Genomic DNA, 25,102 nt, shown 5'->3' with positions numbered 1-25,102 from the left:
AGGCCAATTAACTACAATGGAGCAAAGCCTCCCGAGCTGACTGTGCCAGTAACCCTGCTGCTATCAGAAGCAACAGATACATGGCCCTCATATTTGCCTGATGAGCACATATATATACACACACATACACTTCAGCTTCTGTTCATATGGCTTTGGAAATCCCACCTGGTAACACAGCACAAAGCACGAAACACCTCTGAGGCTTTAATCTTCCTCAGGGTAACCCCTCAGAGACACCAACCTGTCCTGTGTGGAGGTGGCAAAGAAGTCTTGGGGCAGCAACCTGCGAGCAGCTTCACCAAATGCACATCTCTACCTCTCTCTGTAACCCTCCCTCAGAGAGAGAGGCGTTCTCACAGGGGAAGAAGGGCTTTAAAGGGAGTAAAAGGGCTGGTACCCAGCTAGGCCTAAACCCCAAGCGAGCCACCAACGGGGTGGACAAAGCCCAAGACTGCAAATGAAGATGGGCAGCGACAAAAGAGCACCTATAGCCATCTCGTGGTGCAGACGGAGATGTGAAGGAGCCGAGTAAGGGCCGGCCCGGGGCCCGCGGCCAGTCCTCGCCATCACCTCGGTCCAGCGAGCCTCCCACCTCCGCTCCGCAAACTACGCGCCTCGCTACGCCGATCGCGTAGCGGCCCACAGGACCTCCCAGCGCAGCCCGCCTGCCGTACGCAGATTGCGTAGTGGCGGCGGGAAGGGCGCGCAGGGCAGGAAGAGGCGGGCGGGAGGCGGCGGAAGGGAGCGCGGCGGCTCCTAGTTGAGGCCGGGCCGGTAGCAGGTCGGGTCCGGGCCGGGAGAGGTGGGGAGAGGGGCTGGGTACAGCTCTTTGGGCTGAGGGGGTCGAGCGGGTGGGACCCTCTCCTCAGGCCGCTCCCTGAGGGAAGGGCTGTAGCGGCGTCCGCCCTGCTGTCGGGGGCTGGTTTCCTCTCCTCAGTGGTTGTCGAAAGTGCTACTTTCTGTAAAAAAAACACCGCCTGTATTCTAGTACCAGAGATTTCAGACGCAAAGGACTTGCGATAAAGGTGAATGTCGGCAGCCGTGGAGATGTCGGTCCTCGCAGCTTTCCCAGCAGAAGTGTTTCCTTCATGTTTTTCCCACTAGCGATTTCTTTCTCCTGGTCGTGTCCTTCTTTGCAGCTTTGCTCACCTTCTGTGTAATGCCATCGCTTCTCAGTCACTGCTGCTACAAACGTCTGGATTAACCGGATCAAATATGCTCAGTTTTGCAACTACTTAAGCTTTTAGCATTTCTATGTGTCCCCCCCTCCCCTTGGTCTCTCATCTCTGTTCTACATTTAGCATGCATTACTGCGGCGGCCGTCTGTATCGCATTTGCATGTTTTTGGGGCAAGATGCGATTTTATCTGGGACTGGATTAATTGCATTCTGTATTTGTACTTCATATCTATGGATTAAAAGCAAAGGCTGTGGTGCTCCTGGCGTGTAAGCACGTGTGTGGCTCTGGAGCCCTGCGGAAGTCCCCAGGAAAACTCACCTGCCCAAATGCTTCTGCAGTCACAGCGTTGTGTCTGATGCTTAACCACAGTTTGGCTGTGCCATCCTGTGGTGTGCCTTCGTAAGGGACTTTTTGGCCAAGCCCATGTGAATAATTATCTACAGCTACTTCTGCGAAGTTGATGAGATGCCTCATTGACTTTTGAGGGTCTCTGAGGTTAACGTGTTGGTGGTTTGATCACTTTTGTCATGGTTTAGGACGAAAACGATGCCAGCATCTCTGTATTTCTTCTTCTAGCAGTAGGGAGCGCATGCGTATTGTACAACTTTAGATCCACAAAAGATTAACTTTCTGCTTTTCAAACCAGATTGTGGGAGCTGCTATATAAAATACACCACCTCTCAAGAAAACAAAGGGCTTTGTGTGAAAATTGAGCGCTGGAAGTGAGAAAAAAATTCTGCCACAAACTGTAGATAACTTGTGGGATATATTTCTAGCTCTCAATTCCCTCATCTTGGATTTAGTGGCAAAACTTCTTGGCCCAAGTTTTCTTTACTAAATTACATGTTGCCCTTTTTTTTATATGCTGCACGTCTGAAAATCAAAGCCCATTTTTTCCTAGGTATTTATGAAGAAATAGATACCTGTGTTGAGGGATGCACATCGAGTGTACTGGTCAGAGCATCTTCAGAGCCAAGTATTTCAAAAACTTTCTCTAGGTATTCTAGGTGCTCAGCATCGTGAATTATTTGTTGCATAACAACAATAAAGTTGCATGCAAGAAGCCGCTATGGTGTTGCTCCATAATTGGTCACATCTTTTATGTTACTGGGAAACAAGGTTAAACAGTTGTACTGTTTCTGGGTCCTTTTTAGCTGTTTCACTTTTCATATGAACCTGTGTTAACAAATCAATAAATCTATCACAACAGGGAAGGGGATTTTATTTTCAGTGCTGTCTCCCATAATAAGGTAATAAATCTGTGTGCAGAGGTGAGTAGACTTGCTAAGTAATTATAAAGATATTGAAACTTTAAGTGTTAGATTATTTCTGGGCAAGTTGGTCTGTAAGTCTGGATGTTTTGGGAAGATCAGAGCCTAGTGAGTGATGTGAAATGGATTTGGGGTGTCCAAATGAGGGCTTTGGAGCTCCTGAGGTCATAAAACAATCTTGGGATTTTGTAAGAGAGTCCTGGACAGCATGGAGACATGTCTCGCATCACCTGCAATTCAGCAAGCTTAAATGCTGCCGCCTGTTGAGGTTGGTACTGGAGCGGGCCTGCTGGGGCCAGGATTGATCCCAGGCACCTGCTCTCCCTGGGGAAACGTCATCTGGCACGTCCCTTCTCTGGTTGGTACAGAAATAACAGTTTATTCCTGCGGACTTTGTGCTCCCATATTGCTGGAATGTGACGTTTCCATGGAAACGCACTGAGATGCCTTAGACCCGTGTGCTCAAGCCACGGACAGCATTAGGGGGTACATGTTGTGAGGGGGTGAGCTCTCCCAGGGAGAGAGGTGCGAGTTATGATAACCATCGGCCCTTGAGTGATGAATTTTCCTTGCATTTATACATCAGCAGTTAAACAGTGCAAGCCTTGAGACATACAAATCGCCTTGAATAAATTTCTGAGTGGGAAGGCAAGAGAGACACCTTTCCTGAAAGACCATGACAGACAGCATGCAGATAATAAAATCTCTTTTAAAAGACCTGATCCTGTGCTGCTTTCTTTCTTCTAGGACTCTCAAACTATCCCGTAAATGGTGTCTGCATCCTCTGAGATTCAGTTGTAGTGTCATGGGCTCTTAATTCCTATTCAGGCTCTTTCCTTTCTAGAGGGTTCAGAAGAAAGGAAACATTTAAATAGGAAGTATATAATGAAATAAGTGATTTGACCCCTTAGAAACCAACAATCTTGATGAAGTCAATAGAAATTTCACGTGATGTAAGTGAGCTTTGGAGCAGATTGTTACCCATGTTGAATTGTGAAATGAACTGTTGTCACATCTGCCCAATTTCAGTCATCTCTGATGGCTGCTTGTATAATCAGGGGGGCTCCCGAGGAGCACTTGTAAGCCTTTCCGTTGGAAGCATGCATGTCTGCGCTCTAAAAATTAATAGTTTTTCCCAGCTCCAGGTCCGTGTGGTGCAGGGATCTTATATTTAGGCAAAAAGCAGTGAGAGGTTGTATACAGGAGAGAATGTTACAAGCAAGGCATTGCAATGTCCATGGGACGCATTAAAAGTCCATCACATCAGAGGCTGCAGCTGGACTCAACTTTCTTAACACCTTCAGCAAAATAAACAGAGGAGCAATTTGTGTTGAGGAGGAGACAGGCAAGTTATTTCCCAGTCCAAGCACCAGGTACAGAGCTTTTATTTTACATGTTATTTTTGCAGTAAACATATGAGTGATGTGCCTGAGCAGAACCCAGTCTCTTTGCATCTTGAAGGGGACTTCTTCTTTTGCTGTATGAAGTATTGTTGGCTCATTTTCTCCAAAACTGTTGAGAATTGGTGAACAGAAAGTCTCCCGTCATCTTCTTTGGTCGCAGCACCATGTTGTGGGGGGATACGCAAGCTGGACTTTGATAGACTTAACACCGACAGCAAGTGTGAGAGTGAAAAAGCAAAGGCAATTCGTCTCCTTGCTTCCTGGTTTTCAAGTGTTTGTTTGGGTTTTTTTCTTCTGCTTTTTCCTCTTTGAACTTGCAGGTAAAAATGGCTGCAGAAGAGAAGTGGAAAGGTTGGGCTTCGAAAGAGCATAGCAGCGCTGAACAGGCAGGTGAAAAGGAACCGTGTGTGCTTCTGGGCCAGCGGCTGGGCGAACCGGGAAGATTTGCTTATGCGGCGCTTTGTGGGATATCCCTAGCATGGCTGTTCCCTGAAAAAGAGCAAAGGTACTACACGGGGTAGCAAGGGGTGAGCAAAGGAGGTGGCTTTTGGGTAGCAGCTCAGATGGGGCTGGTATCAGACTCTGTGTGGGGTCTTCTGAGGTTAGGATAGTGGAAGATCCTTTTGACATAAGGTGTTTTCTTAATTGTATTAACTTCCTCTCTTACACCTTTAAGACTTTTATACTTCAGCACAAATTGTATCCCTTAATATTGCAGACTTCAGAGCATGTATTGAAAGGTATAGCTCCGTTCAGACTGCTTGCTTGTTTGTTTAGCCAGCTTGCGTAGCAACTCAACTTCTGCTGGCTTCTTAATGATGCTTTGATTTTTGTGTGAACAGCAGCAGATCAACATCTGAAAGCAGGGACCACTCAAACTTTGCAAAAATACCCAGCTACAGAGCCTTAACCGCTACTGTTGCCTTACAGCTCTTTCAGGATGGAATTCATTGAGGGCTTTGTGAAATGGCTGGACCTGCCCGATGCCGTCTTACCTGCCATGACAGCATTTGCTAGTGGCTTAGGAGGTGAGGGCACAGAAACTTTTGCCCAGATTTTGCTGAAGGATCCTATCTTGAAAGAAAATCCAGTTGTTGTTACCCAAGTAAGTTCATATGTTCCCCTCGCCCTTGTTTGCTTTTGCAAAAGAGATTTGTCATATGTGTGTGTTTGCACCTGAAGCTCTATTTGTACAGTCAAGGAAGTAAAATCAATATTTCTGATATGCATATATTTCTCAGCAGCTTTGTGGGTGACTGGCAGTCTCTCTATCCATAAACAGCTCATGGAAGTGATGAACATGAGGCACAGTTACTATCTGTTGAATTAATGGTTTATGTCTTTGACACTTCTGCTCTACAGAAGAGAGAACTGTCAAACTTTTTACTTTGACTGTATTTTTGCAGTGGTTTTTGATTCATATGTGCGTTCTACAGATTTTGGTGAAATACTGAACATGATAGACAGGATTTTCATTTGTTTAAAAGCCCCCTCACCATACCTGTAATACAAAACACTTCTACATGCATGCTCCAAATAGCACAATTTCCAGAGTCGTTCTTCCAGAGTCAGCTTTGGCCAGAAGGAAATAAGTTATTGTGACTTTATTTTCTTTCACTGAGGAAGTATTAGTGAGATTGGGACTACTCCCTAATGTTCTGATGTAAAAGCTGATGTAAAGATAAAAAAGGCGAAGCATTTCCGTGGTGTTTATCTTTGCTGCAGAGTCTCAGCTGGGGAAGATACCTCCTCATCCAGCCTCACGTTATGCTGTGTGGGGTGAAGAGCATGGTAGGCTGCTGCTGCCACCACGCATAATGTGGCCGCTGTCACCTTGCACCCTGCGCTGTGCGCTGCACACAAGGAAATAGTGAGATATCCTGCATGCAGACAGTACTCTGGTATTGAGTAATAGTTATCATACACTCACCTTTAGCAATGTCAGGCAATTAGGCCTGACAGAATAGCAGATGTGAGAACATGGCTGTGTAAGTAAAGATATGATAGCAGTGAACTTTCTTGGTCATCATGAACAGCTCCCATTATCTCAGCCATCTTTTGTGTCTCCTAGTCAGTCCATAAAAGGCCTCAGAGGATCTGCTCCAAACATCTGAATGTTGCAGTGCCCAAAGCCCTGTAATGGTATGAGTATAGCGACAGAGAATCTTAAGCTTAATTAACAAGTTAGGACAGATCTTCTAAAATAAGAGCAGCTATTTCGATGTTGTTTGCTCAAAATAATAAATCCACACTTGTTTTTTTCTGCGTGGTACTTCCCAGGTTGTTTCCCTTGTTCTTGCTGCTTCAGAATGGATTCTCTAGATTTAGACACATCTTCCTGCGTTGCTGCTGAGTTTATTAAGGGAGAAATTTAGCTTGTGCTTGCTCCGAGCTTATGTTGCATAAGGGCTCCATGTGCTTTTACAAAGGTATTTTGCTCTGAGCCAGAGAACTGAGGCACTTATCACCTGGATTCAGGTGACAGAAGCTGTAGATAACAATTCTTGGATTAGTTGAAAGCAAAGATCAGGAATAGCTATCAGCCTAATGCCACAACATCAGTACCTTATGCAGTCATGTATATGGGTAAGGTAATTGATTTTGTCAAAGGAAGGATAGAATTAAAGACTTTTGTAGAGCAAGGCAGCAGAGGCTTGCAACGTGTCTTTGGGAAAGCATACTGGCATGTGGGAAACTTCAGTGTATCAAGGCTGAGATCAGCTTTTTCCTTCTTACCTGAAAATAAATAAGCTACAGGTCAAAGCTTTGTGAATTCTTGATATGTTGCTTTATGGTGCTCTTGCTTCTTTGTATTCAGCTGCTCCTGATGCAACATTTACTGTTTATTTAACAAGTACATGCTTTAATTGCTCAGTGTGTTCAGTGGCAGAGTCCTGTTGGCACTAAAGCCTGCATTTTTGAATGCCCTCCATCTTAGCGATGCTGAAGGGATGATACATGAGGTCAGGAGATTAGAGGTGAGCTCACCATTGATTCAATGAAAATTTGAGGATTATGGATTTTTATCTTTGTTTGCCTTCATTGCAGATGACTAATACAGGCAAATGTTGGTTAACTGAATCCTTTAAGGATCGTAGTCATAACACACAGGCTGTGGGTGCGGTATGAGAAGGCAGTGCAACAAAAAGAGGTGAAGAATTGATGATAGGTGAGAAAATGTTGAAAGTTGTTACTATGAATAATTTTTTTTCTGCGAACATACTTTACAATGCCCATTTTCCTGTGTTTTTCTACATGCATCCACCATGATGTGGATTGGATGCGCTCTGTTGTTGAGGAAATGGGTTTTGAACTTGCAGCAATTCATAAAAAGCTAGCAAAGATTCTGAATAAAGATTGCTTCCCTTTCTTTGTAAGGCTTCTCAGTCATATGGGTGGTAATCTTGCGCACAGAGTTCACAGGGAGATTCAAAACACCAACTTCAAAATAAGACTGAAATATAATAACTGCTGTTTAGAGGAGGAAAATAAACTACTTGTGAACTAATCTAATCAATCAATGCTGATTGGATTCCAGATGACTGCACAGCAGTACGTGCAAAGCCTAAACCAATTAGAAATAGCTGAGAATGCTAATTGGCACAGATGCAATAAAAACAGTAGTTCCAGTTTATCACCTGATTACCCGTATCCGTCCCTCACCTTCTGAAATGCAGGTATGTAAATGCTGAGGCCAGATTTTTAAAAGAAGTTATTTGATACTAGGTGCGACAGACAATACTGAGCATATCTTACAGGACCTGAGTCAACACCCACAGCTCCCTTTGCAACACACAGGGAGAATTTATTGCCTACAAATGGGCTCTGCACAAACCAGTAACCCTGTTCAAGAGGCTGCCTATATTAGTCCATGGAAAATGATGGCAACAAGGTCGCAAGCTTCACCTTATTCTAGACTTCAGGCTCTTTGCTTGGTCAACTTTCTGCTTGGGAATCCCAGCCCTGGACCTTCTGCTGGGCTTTGATGCTTCTATGCCAACCCTTCCCCACAAAACTGCAGCCAGGGAGGAGGTGATGGTGCCCATGTATCTAATACCTGGGTAGTTACAGTAGTCGGGCTTTGGGAAACCAGGGTTACATTCCTCCCTCTGCCTATGGGGATGAATGTCTCCAATTCCCACATCCCACCAACGAGTCTGGGGAACAGTCAGCAGTGTGTGTGCATGCACAGAATACTAATCATGGCCAGACCTAAAAAGAAGACATTTTTTCTGCACTGTGGTGATTAGGGGAACAGAGGAGACCTGATTCAGTGACTAACTTAAATTAAAAGGGTTATTCACACACTGGAGATAGCAAACCAGGACCTTCCTTTTCTTGGGTGAGCACTCTGGCCATTGGGATGCAGGATAAAGGAGCAGTAATGACTGCTTTGTGCAGAGCCCAGCCTGACAGATACCTTCTGGAAATCCTTATCCCATTAGGATTTGCAGGACAGGCAAGCAAAAGAAGGCATCTCTGTGGATGGGAGCAGCCACCCAGATATTCAGCAGCAGAGGGGTGTGTGTGAAAACATTAGGCAGCAGTGGAGCAAAGGTTTTGGGGCTGTACCTGGTCAAAAAGCACCCATAGGTGGGAGTTCAGCTGTCCTAATCGCTTGGTTTCCCCAGTCCTATGCAAAAGCTCTCTTCTCCATTATGAAATAGCAGACTCTTCTCAAGTTAAAATGATATTTGGAGTCCAGGCACTTACTTTTCCTTGGATAGTATCTACAGTTTGCCCTTCTTCTAGTAGGAGTTGGTTAAGGATGGCTTGTTCTCCGTTCTACACTTCTCATGCAGTAGGGGAAAGATTAGAGACATTTTTACGATACAAATTTTGCTTAGGAGCTTATGGGACTAATAATCATCAACTCTTTGGCAACCTCCTACATCTTTGGCTGCATTTTTTGTGTTCCCAAAGGGCTGAAGGATTCCCTGTAAAATTCAGCTGTGCTTTATTTATGTGTAGGAGAGGGAAATAGCTAGACTGAGCTAGTGCTTAGTGTTGTAGTTACATAAAGAACTTAAAATTTGTCCAGTGACAATAAAAGAGGAGAACACAGTAGTAAAAACACTGACCTCTTTCTCCATAGAAACCATCTATTGGATTGATTTGTTTCTCTGATTTTTTTTATGGTGAAGAGCCAACACAGAAGTCAAGTCCCTCAGTCTTGACAGATGGCCATAAATTCCGAGTTTTCTATTTTTGAGCACTTAATCCAAAAGAACTTCATGCCAGTTCAGCCTTACCGCCTAGAGCTATGAATTCCCAGAATGCCAAAGAAAATAGGGGCCACTGGTCCATTAGAGTAGCATTCAAACCTGTTACTCATGTTGAAAATCTGAGTATATATGACTACATAGCAAGCAGAAGGCATTAGAGTTGTAGGAATATTAGAGCCCTCTTTCTCTAAACTTTGAAGTCCAGTGTAATTATGGTGATTTCAGTTGCAACAGGATTGCTAATAACAAAAAACATGGGATGCTCCAGGCCATACCAAGCATTGTCTACTTCTGTCCAGCCATTTGTACCTGCCTATGGAGACTTTTGTGCTGGAAGCATCTGGCTTTGCTCTGTGCTGCCTTGCTGAATTGTAGGCTTGCTGGCTTCCCATGTTTATGAACTGACATGCTGCAGTAATTAAATCAGTCCAGTGGGTTTTCATGCCTCCATTTTGATACCTCCAGGCATACGTCATCAGTTTTAACTTGAATATTCTTTTTTTTTTCTTTTTAGGACCTTCTATCCTTCTCTCTTAGAGATGGTAAGTTTATCTAGCATTTGTTTTTTGTAAGAATAATGTAGATGAGTTTACATCTGATACTTTAAAATGCTCAGAAAGCTCAAAGTACCGTCCTATTTTATCTTTGCTTCCTTTATAGGAAAAGCAGCACACTCTTTCCCTACAGGGAAAGGCAACTATTTTATTAGGAATGATTAATAATACCTGTTAAAAATTGAACAACTGTTCACCTCCTTACCTTCACATGCCCTACATTGGCATGCAAAAGTCTGTGATGGTAGAAAAGTTCTGAACTGAAATACCTAGAGTGGGGTGGTTTTTCTCCAGTGTTTCCAGGGGAGCTGGCGACCTCTTCCTTTAGGAAGGCAGTAAAGCTGTTACAAAAACCTCAGCCTAACAAATTTTCTGCAGATCACTTGTTGCCTAAAAAGAAAAAAAAAATATTCAGGGAATAAATTCCAGAGTGTCCTGTGAAGCCTATTACAAATAAATGTGATTTTACTCATATATTATATTATGCATAAAACAATTTTCTGGTTTACAATCCATAACATGGATTAGTCTGATAAAATTCATGAAATAAAGATTGTCTACTGAACAAAATGTTCATTTCTAAAAGAAGCCTGTTTTATATCACTACTTGTGTTTTTTTAAATCTCTGTGTTTTAACATGTTCTTACAGGAGAGAACTCACTGGTTGCCAATTAGCGTGTTTCAGTGCAGAACAAAGTACCACTTTTGTTCTTGCTTTGTTTTTAATGGAAAATTGACAAGTCAGTTATTGCAAAACTGCTTATTTTGCTAAGCTGGAATTTAAAAGAAATATATTTTCAAGCCTTGCTGACTTACTGCCAGGCTGGCTAAATAAAAAGCTAAGTTATGTGTTAGCAGACAGGAAGGAAGAAGGCTACTCGTTAAAACACCTGCTTGGGCTTGCAAGATGTGGCACGTATTGGTGATGAAGTGAAGATAAATACTATCCGTATTTCTCAACCAAGCACAAATCTTAAAAGTGCCGTCATTAAAGCCTACCGAAGTAGTTTGGTATTTGGTAATGATGGTAATAAATAAATAAACTTAATAGATCGCCAAATGCCATATTTGATCTACGTGCAGCAGGTATCAGAAACATACTTTGTAGTTGGGTCTTGCTGGTATCTTCACCCACCCCTAGAAAAGCAATTGCATTTTTCATCCCAGAGTGCACCAAGAACCCTTTACAAAAGCCCACCATCAGGAAGCAGCAGGTGCTACTGAGAGAAACACATTAAAAAAGCAAGAGTTGGCACAAATAATTTAAAATCCATTACATTTAAAATGTCTTTTCTTTAAGAACAGCTGCATATAAGCCCAGGATCAATCGTTTCTCCTTTCGCACATTGTCTGAGTACACTGTCCACTCCTGCACATCCAGCAGTGAAGTATAAATGCAAACAATTATCAGTGATGCTGCTAGGTGAGCCGGTGTGTAGCTTTAAAACTCCAGAGTGCCTCTTGTTGCCAACAAGATGAATTGAATATAAAGCTTTTGCATGGAGGTGCATTTTTACAAAATACCATATCTTGCATTGGTGCATCGTTGAGGTGTACTGTGTCATGTTATGCATATATATATATATATTTGATATTTCCAGTTAAGACTGGTCTTGCTGCAGCATTTCTCTGTTGAGAAGAAAGATGCAGCCTATCCAGAGCCAAAAGGCCTCTGTCACAGAGGATAAGACCAAAGGATTTGATATCCTTTTTCTGCCATAGAGGCAATTACCTTGTGTAGTGAGGTTTGCAGGGAGGGAGGATTTTACATTTATCACTCTCTTCTCTAGATAGTAGGGGTTGTCTTCAAATACATGGAAGACAAAGAGGGCCTGAGAGAAGGACCTATGCTTGTATGTAACATGGTCCTCTAGGACAGCCAAGTGCACCACTCGCTGTTTAATCTGGTGTGATGAAGACTGATTGATTTCTTGGCCTTCCCTCTGTTTAAGGGTACTATGATGCTCGAGCGAGGGTGTTGATCTGCCATATCACCTGGCTGCTGAGAATCCCGTTGGAGGAGCTGGAAGTCCTGGAGGAATCTCTGCTTGAGAGCCTGAAGGAACAAAAAGAGGAAGAGTCAGAGTAAGAATATTTGGGTTGACTATGGGATGAAAAAACACTGCTGGTACTTGAAAGCTTAGCAGTAATTACTTGTGCCTAAGCCCAGTCTCTGATCATTCCCCCCATGGCTCTTAGCGTAATCATTTATGGCTTGATTAGGGTTGCAGAGCCCTCACAGCACTTCAGCTGCACTGAGAAGCAGGAAAGCTCAGCATTCTTAAAATCAGAGCCAAGACCCAACCTTGCAAGCTGGTAAAGGCTCCACACTGAACTGCCTCATTTCCTTGTTCCAGTTGCCTCTCCTAGACTGCAGATTGTGCTTAAATACATCACAAACATCTTGTGTCTCTTATCTCTTGGCCCAATATTCTTCAGATAGAACTGCCTCTTGCAGAATGAAGTTTCTATAAATTTCAGCATTAGATCCTCAGCTGCTCATTTTCTACGGATCTGTCCTTCTCTGTGCCTGTTTAAGAAACAGCTGTCTAACTCCTATTGAAGGTAGATTTCTGAGGGCAACAGTCTGCGTCTTTAGATACTTATGGACTTGACTCCTAATTCTGTGTTATTAATATAAGATTAATTCTCTTAATCACCACTTCTCAGATGTGAAACAGCCAAAAATTTGGTATCTATAAGAAATGTAGTATTTTTATATTCCACTTATCAGCAGGAATTGTGGGAACGTTTAGCGATATGTAAGGCAGTAAATGTGTCCGTAGTGGACTTTGAAGGGACTGCTGAATATTTTTATCTGTCAACTCAGCAAACAGGTTATGAGATTAACCTGAGTGCTAATGAAGTCTTTAATCAACATCCCTTTAATCAACAGTTCAGACATCGCCATGGGGTCCAGCATGTGACGGGTATCTTTCAGTTATAGCTTTATTTAAATTAAGCTTAACTTTATGGGGTGCTGTAAAAAGGGAAAGTCAAAATAATCTCAAAGATCATGGACTGCTAAACAGGACACCATTTGGCATGCAGGAGCAAAGGTTGGTATTAATGGGGACTGTTTTGCTGTGGCTTGTGGAAACAACCTCAATGCTGGGCCTTTAAGCACAGGAAAACACTGATGCCGAGGGTGGGGCGTCGCTTGCAAAGATGATGCTCCATCTGTATCAAATGGACTGTGGCTCCTGTAGCACAACCCAAAAAGATAGTGGTGTGTCTGATAATGGCAAGAGCAACTGGAGAATTACGCCGCATACTTACAAGCATGGCTTTCAAACATTGCAGCTAACCCAGTGGGTTTTGTGCATAGCTGGTGTGGCAAAAGCCATGGATTTCAATCTTGTTCTTTGCCCAAGTTGCAGCCATGGAAGTAAATACCTATAAGATAATAAGGAGAAAAGTCTTTGTAGTGAGAGTGATGCAAGACTGCACTGGGAACACATTCGTTAGTACAGTGCTAAAACAAGCACAAGGCTGAGATTTGTGGGGAATCAGTGACCCTTTGTTTGTTTGAAAGTTAGGAGTCAACAGGGGACGGAAGCAGAATATAAACCTGTCACCACTTTGACCTCGCAGACTTTTGGGGGCAGGGAATACATTAACATCTGCTTAGGATGCTTCCAGCTTTGACCATCCACTGCAAGAGGTTTTGGAACAGTAGCAACCAAACAGGGTTTTGGCAGCTTCTGCACAGGCATTTTTTATTGATACTTGTTAACAGAAGGTTTTGCTCCTGCCTTTGCTGCTGTAGATGTGTTGAACTGTGGCCCAGAACCTGCAAGGTTAAATGTTCAATCATCTGTAGAACAATGTTCCAAACACTTAAATCCCTATTACTAGCACCGAACATGTTCTGACTTGCAGGTGTGAACCTCTCTTTTGTACATGGTTCTGTGTGAAACTGGAAAACATGACATCAGTTGCTCGCTAACGTGTACTCTTGCCACTTTTCATCACTGGAAAATGACCTGAAATTCCACCTATAAAATCTCTCTGAACTTAATTTGTGGTTCAGGCAAGAAGCTGCACATCCAAGATCACCGAGGGTAGAGAAGTACCAGAAGAAGCAGTTAATTACCATAGTGGATAAAAAGCAGTCTGGTAATCAAGTGATAATTGTAATGCAGAAGCTATTAGGAAAGCAACTGTCAAAAGCAGTTGCTAGCAGCTATGGAAGGAAAGCAATGACAGATAAAACTTCTCATGACAGTAGTTTTACTTACTGCATCTTCAGGCAGGATTTAGCTGCAAACTATCTACCCACATAACTCAAATTGCTCGTTATTGCAACTAAAGCCAGGTTAGCCGTATTTCAGCTCTCTCAATGTCATTATTTTCAGCCTGAGACAATAGCACATTGACTGTAAAAGCTGGTGAACCACTATGTAGAACAGCAATTGCTGGATATTGCCAACTGGGGTATTAACAATCAGACTGCAGCACTTGTTTAAAGAACTCCAGGAGCATTTTTTCCAAAGCCAGGCATTCAGATTGGTGACTGCATGCACAAACTAGGGCACATCCAAATACTGCTTTGACCATGGGGTTGTAGAAAGTGAACTTGGTTATACAGAAATTGCTGAAGAGGTAGCCATTGCAGGCTTGCACTCTTGTTCTCTGCAGACAGTTACATTTGCAGCTGCAGAAGGTAACACACTGTGTTTTTTCGGAGGATCTCTGTGGAAACAAAGTCTCTGTGCCATGCAAGTCAGCGGGAGTTCTGCCATTGACTTCAGCGACGCAGGGATTTCGCCCACTGTGCTCCATTGTCCTCCTGCTGTGTTTTACAAAGCTGCATATTGTTTGGGACTCATCGAAAATTGTCTTTATCAAAATTACAGTGCGCTTAGGGGGGTCCAGGAAGGATTAAGCAATTATATGGATAATGAAAATCCACAATTAGGCTAGGATTAAGAGGGAAAATATCCAAGTTTGGAAGCAAGATAAATTCTTGTGTTTCAAGGCCCAGATTAACCACTGCATAAGCAGGCTAGAAGGAACCTTCCTCTGTAAACAACTTATTCCAGTATCCTCTGGTTTTTGCACTTGACTCTGAAGTGGGAAGTATTTCTTGAAAGAGAGAAACCAAAGACAGTGGAAAGAAGCCAGAAGTAGTGCCTAATAAGTGATATTTGTTCCTTTTAGGTTTATTTACCTGTTTGTGATAAGCTTGTTAAAGTGTAGCTTAAATGCACACAGACAAATGAACTAATGACTGTGTTTAATACCTATTATATTATTATATTGTGATGTGCAATTATAAAGCGGCTCAATATAAACAGTTGTTGGAACACAGTTTAATTCCATCTCTTTGTTTGTTAGCACAAATTACCCCATTCCCTTTTGTTTCAAACACTTTGCCCTGTTTCCACTTAGCTTTCTTGTGTTTTTTTTAAGACACAAAGGCAGTATACAGTTACTGAAATGCTTTTGACTTTTTGTTTCTTTTTTTTTTACAAGCTTCAGCCCTATTAGGAAGGGTTTTCCAAGTAAGTAACATCTGTTGGCTTTTGTCAGCAATTAAATCGTTTCAATTTAAATCTGTGGGTTTATGTCCATGCTTATAAATCTGAGTGTGTTGTCACAGTCCACACCTGCATGTTAGTTTTTACTGTTCCTGGTAGGGAAATTACACTGAAGAGAATAAAAGCAGATTCTGATGCAGCACTCCTATCCATCAGGCTTTTCCATCAGTTTTTGTGCTTCTAATCCCCCCACAGAACTGCAGAAGTATCAAGAAAAAAGAAGGAAAGAAGAAAAAAGCTGAAGAGATACCTGCTGATTGGTTTGGCAACCTTTGGGGGCGGAACAGTGATCGGTAAGGCTGCCCTAGGCATTTTGGAGACTTGCTCCTGAATTGCATGCACAGCACTAGGGGTGGAGTCGGGGCGGGGGCTGAATTACACATTCAGTAACAGAAGCCATCATATCATACCTTTTAGCCCAAGCTCTAATTTTAAAATTTTCACTGCTTTTCTTTGCCAGGCTGAAGGTAGTGTGTCACTTCGGATACCAAAAAACCACCCCAAACAAAAAAAACCAACACAAAAAACCCAACGAAAGAAACCCCAAATCCAAGAAAAGTATTTTCAGCCACATGAAAATGAAACTGAAAGAATTAGCTGGAAAAGTTATTCCAGTGTAGCTTCACTGGCTGGGGGAAGTATTAAACCGAGGTCATCACCCTTAAAAAATGTTTTCACCTCTTTTGCTCTTGTGTTGTAAGAGGATCAGATCTTCAACTCTCAATTCAAAATAGCACGAGACTAGATCATTTCCTAAGCAAATAGGGCATAGCTCACCACAATCTACCACACATTCTTCCTTTGACTTTTAAGTTATTCTTCATTTTTACTGAAGTCAGTCAAAGAATCTGTGCTGAGATTCAGGGCCTGGGGCAGGTCTCAGAAAGCCCCTTTATTGGTGATGCAAAAAAGACCATCATTTGTGCTCTTTCAGTAGCATTAGCAGTAGTCACACAGCACAGGGAAATGACTGCCTGGTTTTTGTAAGTGATAATAGTTTGGTGATATTACTTGTTGCATCTTCAGGCTTGACGGGGGGTCTTGCTGCCCCTCTGGTTGCTGCGGGAGCTGCTACTATCATCGGAAGTGCTGGAGCAGCTGCTTTAGGTTCGACTGCTGGAATTGCTGTCATGGCATCTCTTTTTGGAGCAGCTGGAGCTGGCCTTACTGGTAAGAGAGTCACTGCACATTTCTCAGCTACTGAGGGACAGGATCATGTCTGCAAATGCAGAGCTAATGACTTCACTCATCTCTGCAGAGCAAGGAAAGCAACTTGAGGAATAATCTTACAACTATGAAATTTTTATTTCAATGCTGATTAAGATACTGTGTAGCCCCTGATGACCAAGTAGGAAAATAATATTTGGTATGTGGCTAATGAAGGAAATGAGAGCTTGCTGCTTTGGATTATAAAGATGCTGCCATGGAGAGCAGCAGCTGTTACAGCCGATGTCTGGTCTGCAGCAAAAAAGCCTTCTGCTGGGATTCCCTCAGATCATACAAGCTTGGAAGGATCGTGTTGGCCCCATACCAAGCTCTAAGTAATGCATGGACTTGCTGAGGGTTTTGGGAAGGAAAAAAGCCTTATCCAAATTACCCAAGTAATCTTTTACGAACTTCTACTGTTAGCAGAGTCTGTCCTTGCTGCGCTATTTCTGAGACTCCTGTTTCTGCCTTTCTGTGTGTAGGATACAAGATGAAGAAGCGTGTGGGAGCCATAGAAGAGTTTGAATTCCTCCCACTTACTGAAGGAAAGCAGCTTCATATCACCATAGCAATTACTGGATGGCTGTGCACTGGCAAGTATGGTAAGAACAAGATGAGGAAACTGAGAGGAGCCTGGAGAGCCACATCTGTGTTCCACTCCAGGCACTGTTAGTGCTCTCATTGCACCATGTCTGCCCCACACTTGCATCGCCTGCTGACTAAAAGAGATCAACTCTCAACGTAAGACTTTGTAACCCAATCTGCAATCCCAATCAAAATAGAGGAAAGAGAGAGGACAGTAAATTGGTAGTGATAGTCAGATTGCTAGTAGTCATAGCAGGATTGTTTCTGTTAATAAATGCTGTCTGGTTTTGCTAGGAAAGGTCTGTTTGGGGTGGATGATATCCAGCACTAGTACAAAGTGTCTCACCTATCTCTGAGACCTTATGCTTATCCTCCAGCAATTAACAGAAATAGTGTCTTTTTTCTTTCTTGCTATCTGCCAGATAATGAGGTTTATTGGCAAGAAAGTTCTGTCAAGTAAATCCTGTTAAGCACAGCACTGAGGAGGTGAACTTAGAGGCAACAACCTTGAAAATTCTGCAGTGTTTCAGTTTCCAGTATAGCTTGTCATACAACATATGTCAACTGTCTGCTGATGTGTTCAGCAACCTGACTGAACAGCTGCCAATTTATTCAGAAGCATCATGATTAACATTGGGTATCATTAATGCAGAAGGATGTGTCTGTCCTGTTTCTTGTTAGGTTGCAGCTTGTTGTCAGAGCAAGGTTATTTTCACTTTGCAGTACTGTGCTTTGGCTTTTCTCATTGTCTGCTTGCCAGGGGTCCAAATCCTTGGGGTTGGAGGGCTCCCAGGCACTGTTACAAAGACAAGTGCATCCCTTCAGGAACCTTTTTGTGTCTGTTTGCCCTTAAAAGGGAGTTACAAATGACACACATTCTTCTTCCATAACTAGCAATCTGCTACAATGTTTAAAAAAGCAAAACTAGAATTGCCATCCATTTTCCTCCTTACAGCTGTGTCTGTCTATTCACACACTTGCATGACTCCTTAAAACAGAGGGACTGAGGACAGAATTTTTACAGAATTCGCTACCTTGTGATTTTTGAGCTCCCAGTAGCTATACATTCACAAATTTGACAGTACATTGTGATGTGATCTGGCATGGGGCTCTCTCATGCCACTTTGGTCAGCAGCTGCCTCATCCTGCCCTGTGTCATTTGGGGAGGGAACAGTGTGGGAGGGGTTTCAGTTAATTAAAATGAAAATTCTGCTCTGCCCTTCGAAGTTCATCTGCCATTAATAGCGTTGCCAGGCCCCTCCTGGCCACTTAGTACAAGCTACACTACAAACAGGAGAGAGTATGGCTTAAAAATTGTTCTTTCAGCCAAAAATTAGACTTGCACAGTGGAAATTATCCATTGTCTCTCAAACATCCAGGTACTGCTTTTGAGTAGCACCTGGAGGGAAAAAAATTAAACTCAAGTGGCTAACTAGGCTAGATGGGAAAGTAAAAATAATTACAGTCTGGATCTGCAAATGCAGATTTCTTGTTTTCAAACAGGGCCATTACTGCAGTCCTTGCCCACCTAACTGAAGTGCTGGGAAGATGCTCTGTGATAGATTTTGACAAGATCTTACATATTTTCTATGCTTCTGGTCCCATAGAACTCAGTCTGTGCGGCCATTCAGCACTTCATCTTTCTCAGGACAGGCCCTCCTTTGGTCTGTATGAGAAGATGGAGCTGCAGGACTTGGCCTGATGTCTGATGACAGGAGGAATGTCCTCAATACCTGACATAATTAGTGTTAATGTCCATCTGTCTTGGCAGTCTCCGAGGCAACTGAATGGGTCATGAAGTCTGAGCCTGTCCATGCTGAAGACTCTTTGCCAACGCAGCTAAAGCTGCACAATTATTTACAAAGCCCAAATTTATTTTAAAACAGTGGAAATATGGAGTCTAAATCTAACAGTATTTTTAAATATGATTCCTTGTTATCACAGTATATCAGTACATTCCAGTGTCGTGCAGGTTCTTTTCTGATTCTCTGTTGGGCTCATCTTGCTAGGAGTCAGCTGTTGTTGCATTTTCTCTGAACATGAATTCCATCTTTGCAACCTTTCTCAGGGAGCTTCACAGCACCATGGAGCAGCATGTTGCAATCGAGTGAGCAGTATTGTCTGGCCTGGGAATCCAAGTACTTGATGGAGCTTGGCAACGCCTTAGATTCCCTGCTGAATGGTTTTGTGAACATGATGGCTCAAGAAGCCCTAAAATTCACTGTCTTGTCAGGTAAGAACCTAAATGTTATCAGATCTGCTCAAGTGGCTCTTGTGCAGTTTCACTGTTGGTGTCTGTTTAAGGGAGCTTTCCTAAACAAGGAAGATTTCTGAGAAGACATCTTCCTTGGCAGTATTGGCACCACCCTGCAGATGTCGCCTGAGAACCTTCTCTGCCACACCTGTAATTTACGTTTGCTTTCCTGGATTGCTTTGCCTCTGTGTCATTGACTTGTTCTTTTAAATTTACATCTGGAAACACCTCCCTTCGTGTGTGACACTATTTCTCTATGTTATTACACTCTGTTTTACTGCTTTACATAAACCTCTCAAACATGCAGGTTACATTCATGCATAGCGTCTGTTTGCCTCCATATCAGAACATCAGATTCTTTCTTATCTTTACTCTAGCAAAATATTTCTCAGATCAGCACTTGAGAAAGAAGAACTGGAAATGACAAAAGGTCCTAGGTTAGCTTTTAACTTCAGTGAACCATCTTGCTTTTGATGTTTCCTAAGAGCAGCCCAGATTTGTGACTATGTGGTGCTGTTTGCTTTGTGTGTTGCAGGTATTGTGACAGCCTTGACTTGGCCAGCTTCACTCTTGACTGTTGCCAGTGTCATTGACAACCCCTGGGGAGTGTGTCTCCATCGGTCTGCTGAAGTAGGCAAACACCTAGCACATATCCTGCTCAGTCGACAGCAGGTAATTGGCTAGAAATTATCCAGGAATAATAGCTGGAAGGGTTTTGGCCCATGGAGGTTAAGTTTTGTAGTCATGCTAGTTAACTGTCAAGTGGTATCCTTCCAGGCAGACAAAAATTAATAATAAACTGAAAAATGGAAAAAATGCTGCATGAAGGTGACCAGCATGTATCTGGTTCACTGGGGAAAAATAGGAAGTCCCAACTGAGTCAGAGAAATCCTGCTAAGATTCATTCCATTTAACCTAAAGCTTTTCTAAATGAAGAAGAAGTGATCCAGGTCATAAATGACAAGTGGCTTGACCATGTCACCAGCCAGGCCAGCTCACCTAGTGGAAATCTGAGAACAGAAAGTAAAGACAGGTGAAAGAAAAAAGAGAATACAGAGTGTTAAAAATATTCACTGATAATTAAGAGGCACTAGTAAAACAACGGAAGAGAAGACTGTGCAGCGGGAGATGCACCGTGAGCCATGTTTTGCCTACAGAGAAGTGGAATGGGCTGGTACCTGAAAGAAGAGACAGAAGTTATTAAGCCTTCCTGAGAAGGCTTGCAAAAGATGTTCCTGCCCCCCAAAAGCCTGCCATTATTTGCTGGGCTATCGCTGGCATGGAGGGAGGCTCTTTTCTGCTGGCCATGTGTTCGTCTCACAGGCACGCTAGTCCGGTATCTATTATAGAGGAGCCCTATGGGAGCCATGGCCCCAGAGCTGCGTGTCGTAACAATGTGAAACAGCCGAGTAGAAACAAACTTGATTTCTCATAAAAATACAATCCCAGGAAAGGCAATAAACTTTATTTCATACAAGCCCTTTGTTTTGCTTGGGGGCATTTGTTACTGCCTTTTAAGCATTCGCTATTGTGAAAACGCACATTCCAATGTGCTGGAGCATCTAAAACTAGCTAGCATGATGTCTAGGGAGTCCATCGCACACCTGCTCACTGGTTAATACAAAGACCATTTTTCATTGTTGTTGAGATTTGGCTCCCATTGATCTTACAGAAAATCTTATTAGGCTATTCAAAATAAAAGCTTAACCCATATCATTTTTTGTAACAGCTACACAGTGCTGCTGTCATTCAGTCTGAAATCCAGAGTGGTCAGTATTTTTGTATTACAGCTTCTTCTGTTTGTTGAAACATTTCGAGGAAAATTTTGCTCCTTGAATTAGGCTTTCATTTGGAAATTTCAAAACAATGACAGCATCTGTTTTGTTTCTCTTTGAAACATCTGCTTTGTTGTAACTTCTGATCATTAGATTCTTTCAACTGATTTTCTGAATATCAAAACCCACAAAATACTCAGATATGCAGAATTCTCAATATTGAACTGTGCATAACTTTGAGGATACATAATCCCTTTGAAATCAACCAAATTGCTCAAATGTTTAAAAGATCATGCACAAGCAGAATTGCTTTGTGTATCAGGGTCTTGGGGATCCTGCAGCCAGTCTCTCTTTCTAGGTCTAGAACAGTATTTGATGGCATTTTCTCCTTTCCATCTTTCTTAGGGCAAGCGACCTGTCACACTGATTGGCTTCAGTCTGGGTGCAAGAGTCATTTACTTCTGCCTGCAGGAAATGGCTCAAGAAAAAGGTAAAATTCACCTTCTAACCTTTTTCTCCTTTATTTTCCTTACTGCTGGTAGAGTTTTTCTTCCAAGAGGAAGAGTTCTTCTGGAGCAGAGCTTGGGTCTTTTAGGATAGGACAAATACTTTAAAAAATGGTTTTGAAATGCATTTGGAGCCAAATTCTACTGTCATTTCCACCTGTTCAGTGGATTAAATCCACTGTCTTCACTTGAAGTGCTCCAGTGTGTCAGTTTGGTCTCCAGTCTGTAAACAACAACTTGACATTCTATGACATTTGGCTGCTAGATCAGTCTGTGAGCTGCCCACGTGCCACTGTGATCTTGGCAGAGGATGCTTTGCCTTTATTGGAAGCTCTCTGTAGCTATTGTATCTGATTCCCTGAGTCCTCCCTTCCATTTAAGTCACTGAAATGCCACTGTCATCTGCTATTTTCATGGTAATTTTCCCCCAAAGTCAAGTATAAAACCATCTGTCAATTTATTACCCATTGTGGTTCTGTTTATTAATAGATTCTATTTTTAATTTAGAAAAAGAATAAAATAATTATGATCAGTTGATGTAAATTGCATCTTGGAGTTGAGTCAGTAGTGAGTATGTGCATGCAGCCTGCCTTCCCCCCGCTACGTAGCTAATTTAATTCATTAACCATTTAGCCTCACAAAGAGTTGCTAATAAATAAGGAGCTTTATAAAGAAAAATGTTCAATAAAGTCCAAGAAGGTGGGAAAAGAGTCAAGTGAGGATGGAGAAGGTCAGCATTTTTTCTGTTGACAGCTGTGTACCAGAACTTCACTTCTGGTTTAAGATGGAAGTCCTCAAATACAGGAATTCTGTTCTCAAAATAAATCTAATAAAATCCAGAATGATCGTAATGGAGTTATACTGAAGCCAGAACCCAGATCCTAATCTGGCCCTAGATCTACTCTTTTTGTGTCCTAAGAATGCCAGGGGCTGAGATATTTTCAGGCTTTTATTTAATGCTCTGCAGTCTCTTGCTGGAATAACATGGGACCGTAGCTAAGTAATACGCGAAAGGAAATCATTAGGGGTCTTTAAGGTTGGCTGCCATTCTAAAGAAATCTAAGCATTGTAATTATGTATCATAGCAGCTCCCCACTGTACACTAATTTTTCAGTTCCTTAATTGAATTATGAAAGCTGAGCTGTTTGCGAGATGAAAAGCAGCATGTTTAGCACAGATTGCCAAGGCGTTCTTCACATGCACATTCCAGCACAAGCCACAGAAGGAATGGAGCTGGGACCTGGGACATCTGAGACTGATTTGGGTTTGGACTTGGATGTCTCACAGAAAAGAAATACAAGGCCTAGTCATGCAGGCCTTTTGTATCCAGATGGCAGTGGCATTTCTGAGGACAAATAACTAATCATGGATTATCCAGTGAAACACCATGGCAGAAACTCAAATTCTGTTAAAAGAAAATACTCTTCTGTGAGGCAATTAAACAACCTTTGGGATACATCATCACAAATGACTTTGGAAGCCAGAGCTTAGCAGGTTTCCAGAAAATGACATTATAGCAGAAGATGTAGTAATGACCCATCAGAGACAAGTTACTGCATGAGAAGATCATTGGTCTGATTTCTTCATCACGATTCCCATGCATTTTGGTTAAATATAAAGTGTAAGCTAATGAAAACTGATAATGGCTGTTACCACCAGAACCTGAACCTTGACACCAAACTGCGTGTGATGGGAGTGAGGTATCCCATATTACATAGCTGTCTAATACTGATCACAGCATCCTACAGAATTGCTCCTGTGACCAGTATCACCACTGGGTTATCATCTCTGCTGTGGTTAGGTATCAGGAATACTGCTGCCAAACTCTGCCATGAAACACTGTCTTTGGCACTGCATCTGCCCAGAGAGAGCTAAATTCCACCCCTGTTCTCTTTTCAGTGAGGACTAACATGATGAGATGCTTTCCTCTTTGCCCAGTGAGTTGTACCCTAAAGGCATAGCAGAGCCCAGCTCCCAAGGACTGGTTATGGCCTCTGGGTCAGCTTGTATCTTCCACACTTTTTCTGGACAAATCATCTTATCAGTTTTTAATTTTTCCCCATCAGTAATTCCGTTCTTTTTTTTCTATTTTCCTGCTTGTGCAGACTTCATTGTTCATCATATAAAAGATTTGTAAACTGTGAAATACATTTAATTTATCTAGAGTGTCAGCAACTATGTAGGCCAGTGATCTGTCCTCAGGTTGCTGTCGCCCTCTGTCAACATTCAAAGAAAATGAGTATTTTTCAGCCAGGGCTAAACATTTTTGTTCTGAGCAAGAAATAAGCTGTACAAAGGACTGAAGAAACAAAAGCTTTCAATGCCTTGCCCAAATGTTTGGGATCCTGATGAATTAGCTGTTTGTTTATTCAGTTGGCTCACACTGCGGCCATGGAATTTAGTACCTTGGTTGGAATGAGCTCCCCGTTTGCAAGGCTCTGGGTTTCTTTTTCATTGCCCATGATTATGGGAACAGGACTTTATTGCTCACAGATTACACTAACAAAATTGAATTGCTCTTTGCTGTTCTCTTGATTGGTGCAAAATTTGCTTTGCAATAAGAAATAATACCATGAGAGCTCTTTTGGATTGTTGTCAGGCGCTGGGATTTACACTGCAGAGAAAGATGCAGGCGCTGCAGGCAGCTCCAAGTCGTTTACTGCTATCAGGGAAAGGAAACCAATTGATTTACATTTAAAAAGTCTACCCAGGCAGCACCTCTCCATCATAACTTGATGTGGTATGCAGTCATTCTCACTTTCACTTCCCCGTAAACTTCAGCATATTATTTTATGAACCACAAACACCAGCCTGAGAATGGTTTAGCTCAAATCTTGTGAACGCTGGTCTCCCACACGTGGAGAGTATGGCTTTGGCATGCTATGTCCAGGAGTCTCCCAAGACATGCGCTGCTGTGAATTTCATTTCACTGCTACGGCATCAGGTGCTTGATCTCTCTTTACAAAGGAGATTTATGAATAGATATTAATATATTGTTTAGGAGTTTAGGAAAGTAGCAGAGCTGCCCAGTATTTCTCATTCAGTCATTATTTCTACTGTTACCCAGCTGCAGCTGTCTGATAAGAGAGGAAGATTTGTTACACTTAGAAGTCAACATTCCTTTTCAGCAAATCGTGCCCTGGGCATTCAGGTTAAAGTACCCTTCAAGAAAATCAAACCAGTTGATGGTTTACCACTTCATGTTGGTAAATGCATTCATTGTTGCTAGTTCCCAATCCATGTTAAGAATTTGGGGGTTTCTGTTGCGTGTACAGGGCATATTTTTCATGAACTCCAGAAGAGTTTTATTGTGCTTACTATATGACAGCATTTACTCACTATATGGAATGTCAGTCCCCTTCACCTGTTTCAAAGTGTAATAGTTCAGCTCTGTGCAAACCCAGATCAATAGGTCTGTGGAAAGAACTTTCCACAGGTTTGCTGCTTGATTGAACTGCATCTTTCCGGACAGAGGCCAGGCCACTTCTCCCTCTTGCCTTCACCCTAGTTCCTTTCACTCTCTCAGGATCTCTAATTTTCATGTTTACTGACTCCAGCTGGAACTGCAGACACTTAACATTTACACAAAATGATGTTTAAG

General features: G+C 42.4%; 1 protein-coding gene and 1 long non-coding RNA gene across 6 annotated transcripts in view; one reads left to right on the top strand and one right to left on the bottom strand.

The window, feature by feature from the left end:
• Positions 1-666: 666 nt before the first annotated feature.
• TMCO4 (transmembrane and coiled-coil domains 4) overlaps positions 667-25,102 on the top strand; it is a 42,275-nt gene continuing 17,839 nt past the window's right edge. Inside the window, exons 1-11 of one of the 3 annotated variants that reach the window (XM_069782388.1) lie at positions 667-781; positions 4,174-4,358; positions 4,784-4,958; positions 9,593-9,620; positions 11,585-11,717; positions 15,371-15,468; positions 16,202-16,345; positions 16,864-16,983; positions 19,035-19,199; positions 19,756-19,892; positions 21,401-21,485. In XM_069782388.1, coding sequence (XP_069638489.1) covers positions 4,180-4,358; positions 4,784-4,958; positions 9,593-9,620; positions 11,585-11,717; positions 15,371-15,468; positions 16,202-16,345; positions 16,864-16,983; positions 19,035-19,199; positions 19,756-19,892; positions 21,401-21,485 — 1,264 coding nt within the window. In that variant the 5' untranslated portion in view covers positions 667-781; positions 4,174-4,179. The other 2 variants (XM_069782390.1, XM_069782389.1) reach the window with 2 other exon arrangements.
• On the bottom strand, positions 5,180-24,611 carry LOC138685184 (uncharacterized). Of its 3 annotated transcripts, XR_011324467.1 has the most exons (5): positions 21,505-24,611; positions 11,628-11,688; positions 9,902-10,022; positions 5,784-5,987; positions 5,180-5,706 (listed from the first exon to the last, which is right to left on the bottom strand). It is a non-coding gene; the product is annotated as an uncharacterized lncRNA (long non-coding RNA). The 3 variants fall into 3 exon arrangements; XR_011324465.1 differs by having other exon boundaries at positions 5,180-5,987; XR_011324466.1 differs by lacking the exon at positions 21,505-24,611 and adding an exon at positions 12,912-13,030 and having other exon boundaries at positions 5,180-5,987.

The sequence above is a fragment of the Haliaeetus albicilla genome, chromosome 4 (assembly GCF_947461875.1).
Source record: "Haliaeetus albicilla chromosome 4, bHalAlb1.1, whole genome shotgun sequence".
In the NCBI taxonomy this organism is placed as follows: Eukaryota; Metazoa; Chordata; class Aves; order Accipitriformes; family Accipitridae; genus Haliaeetus; species Haliaeetus albicilla.
This window is presented reverse-complemented; position numbering and strand designations above follow the sequence as displayed.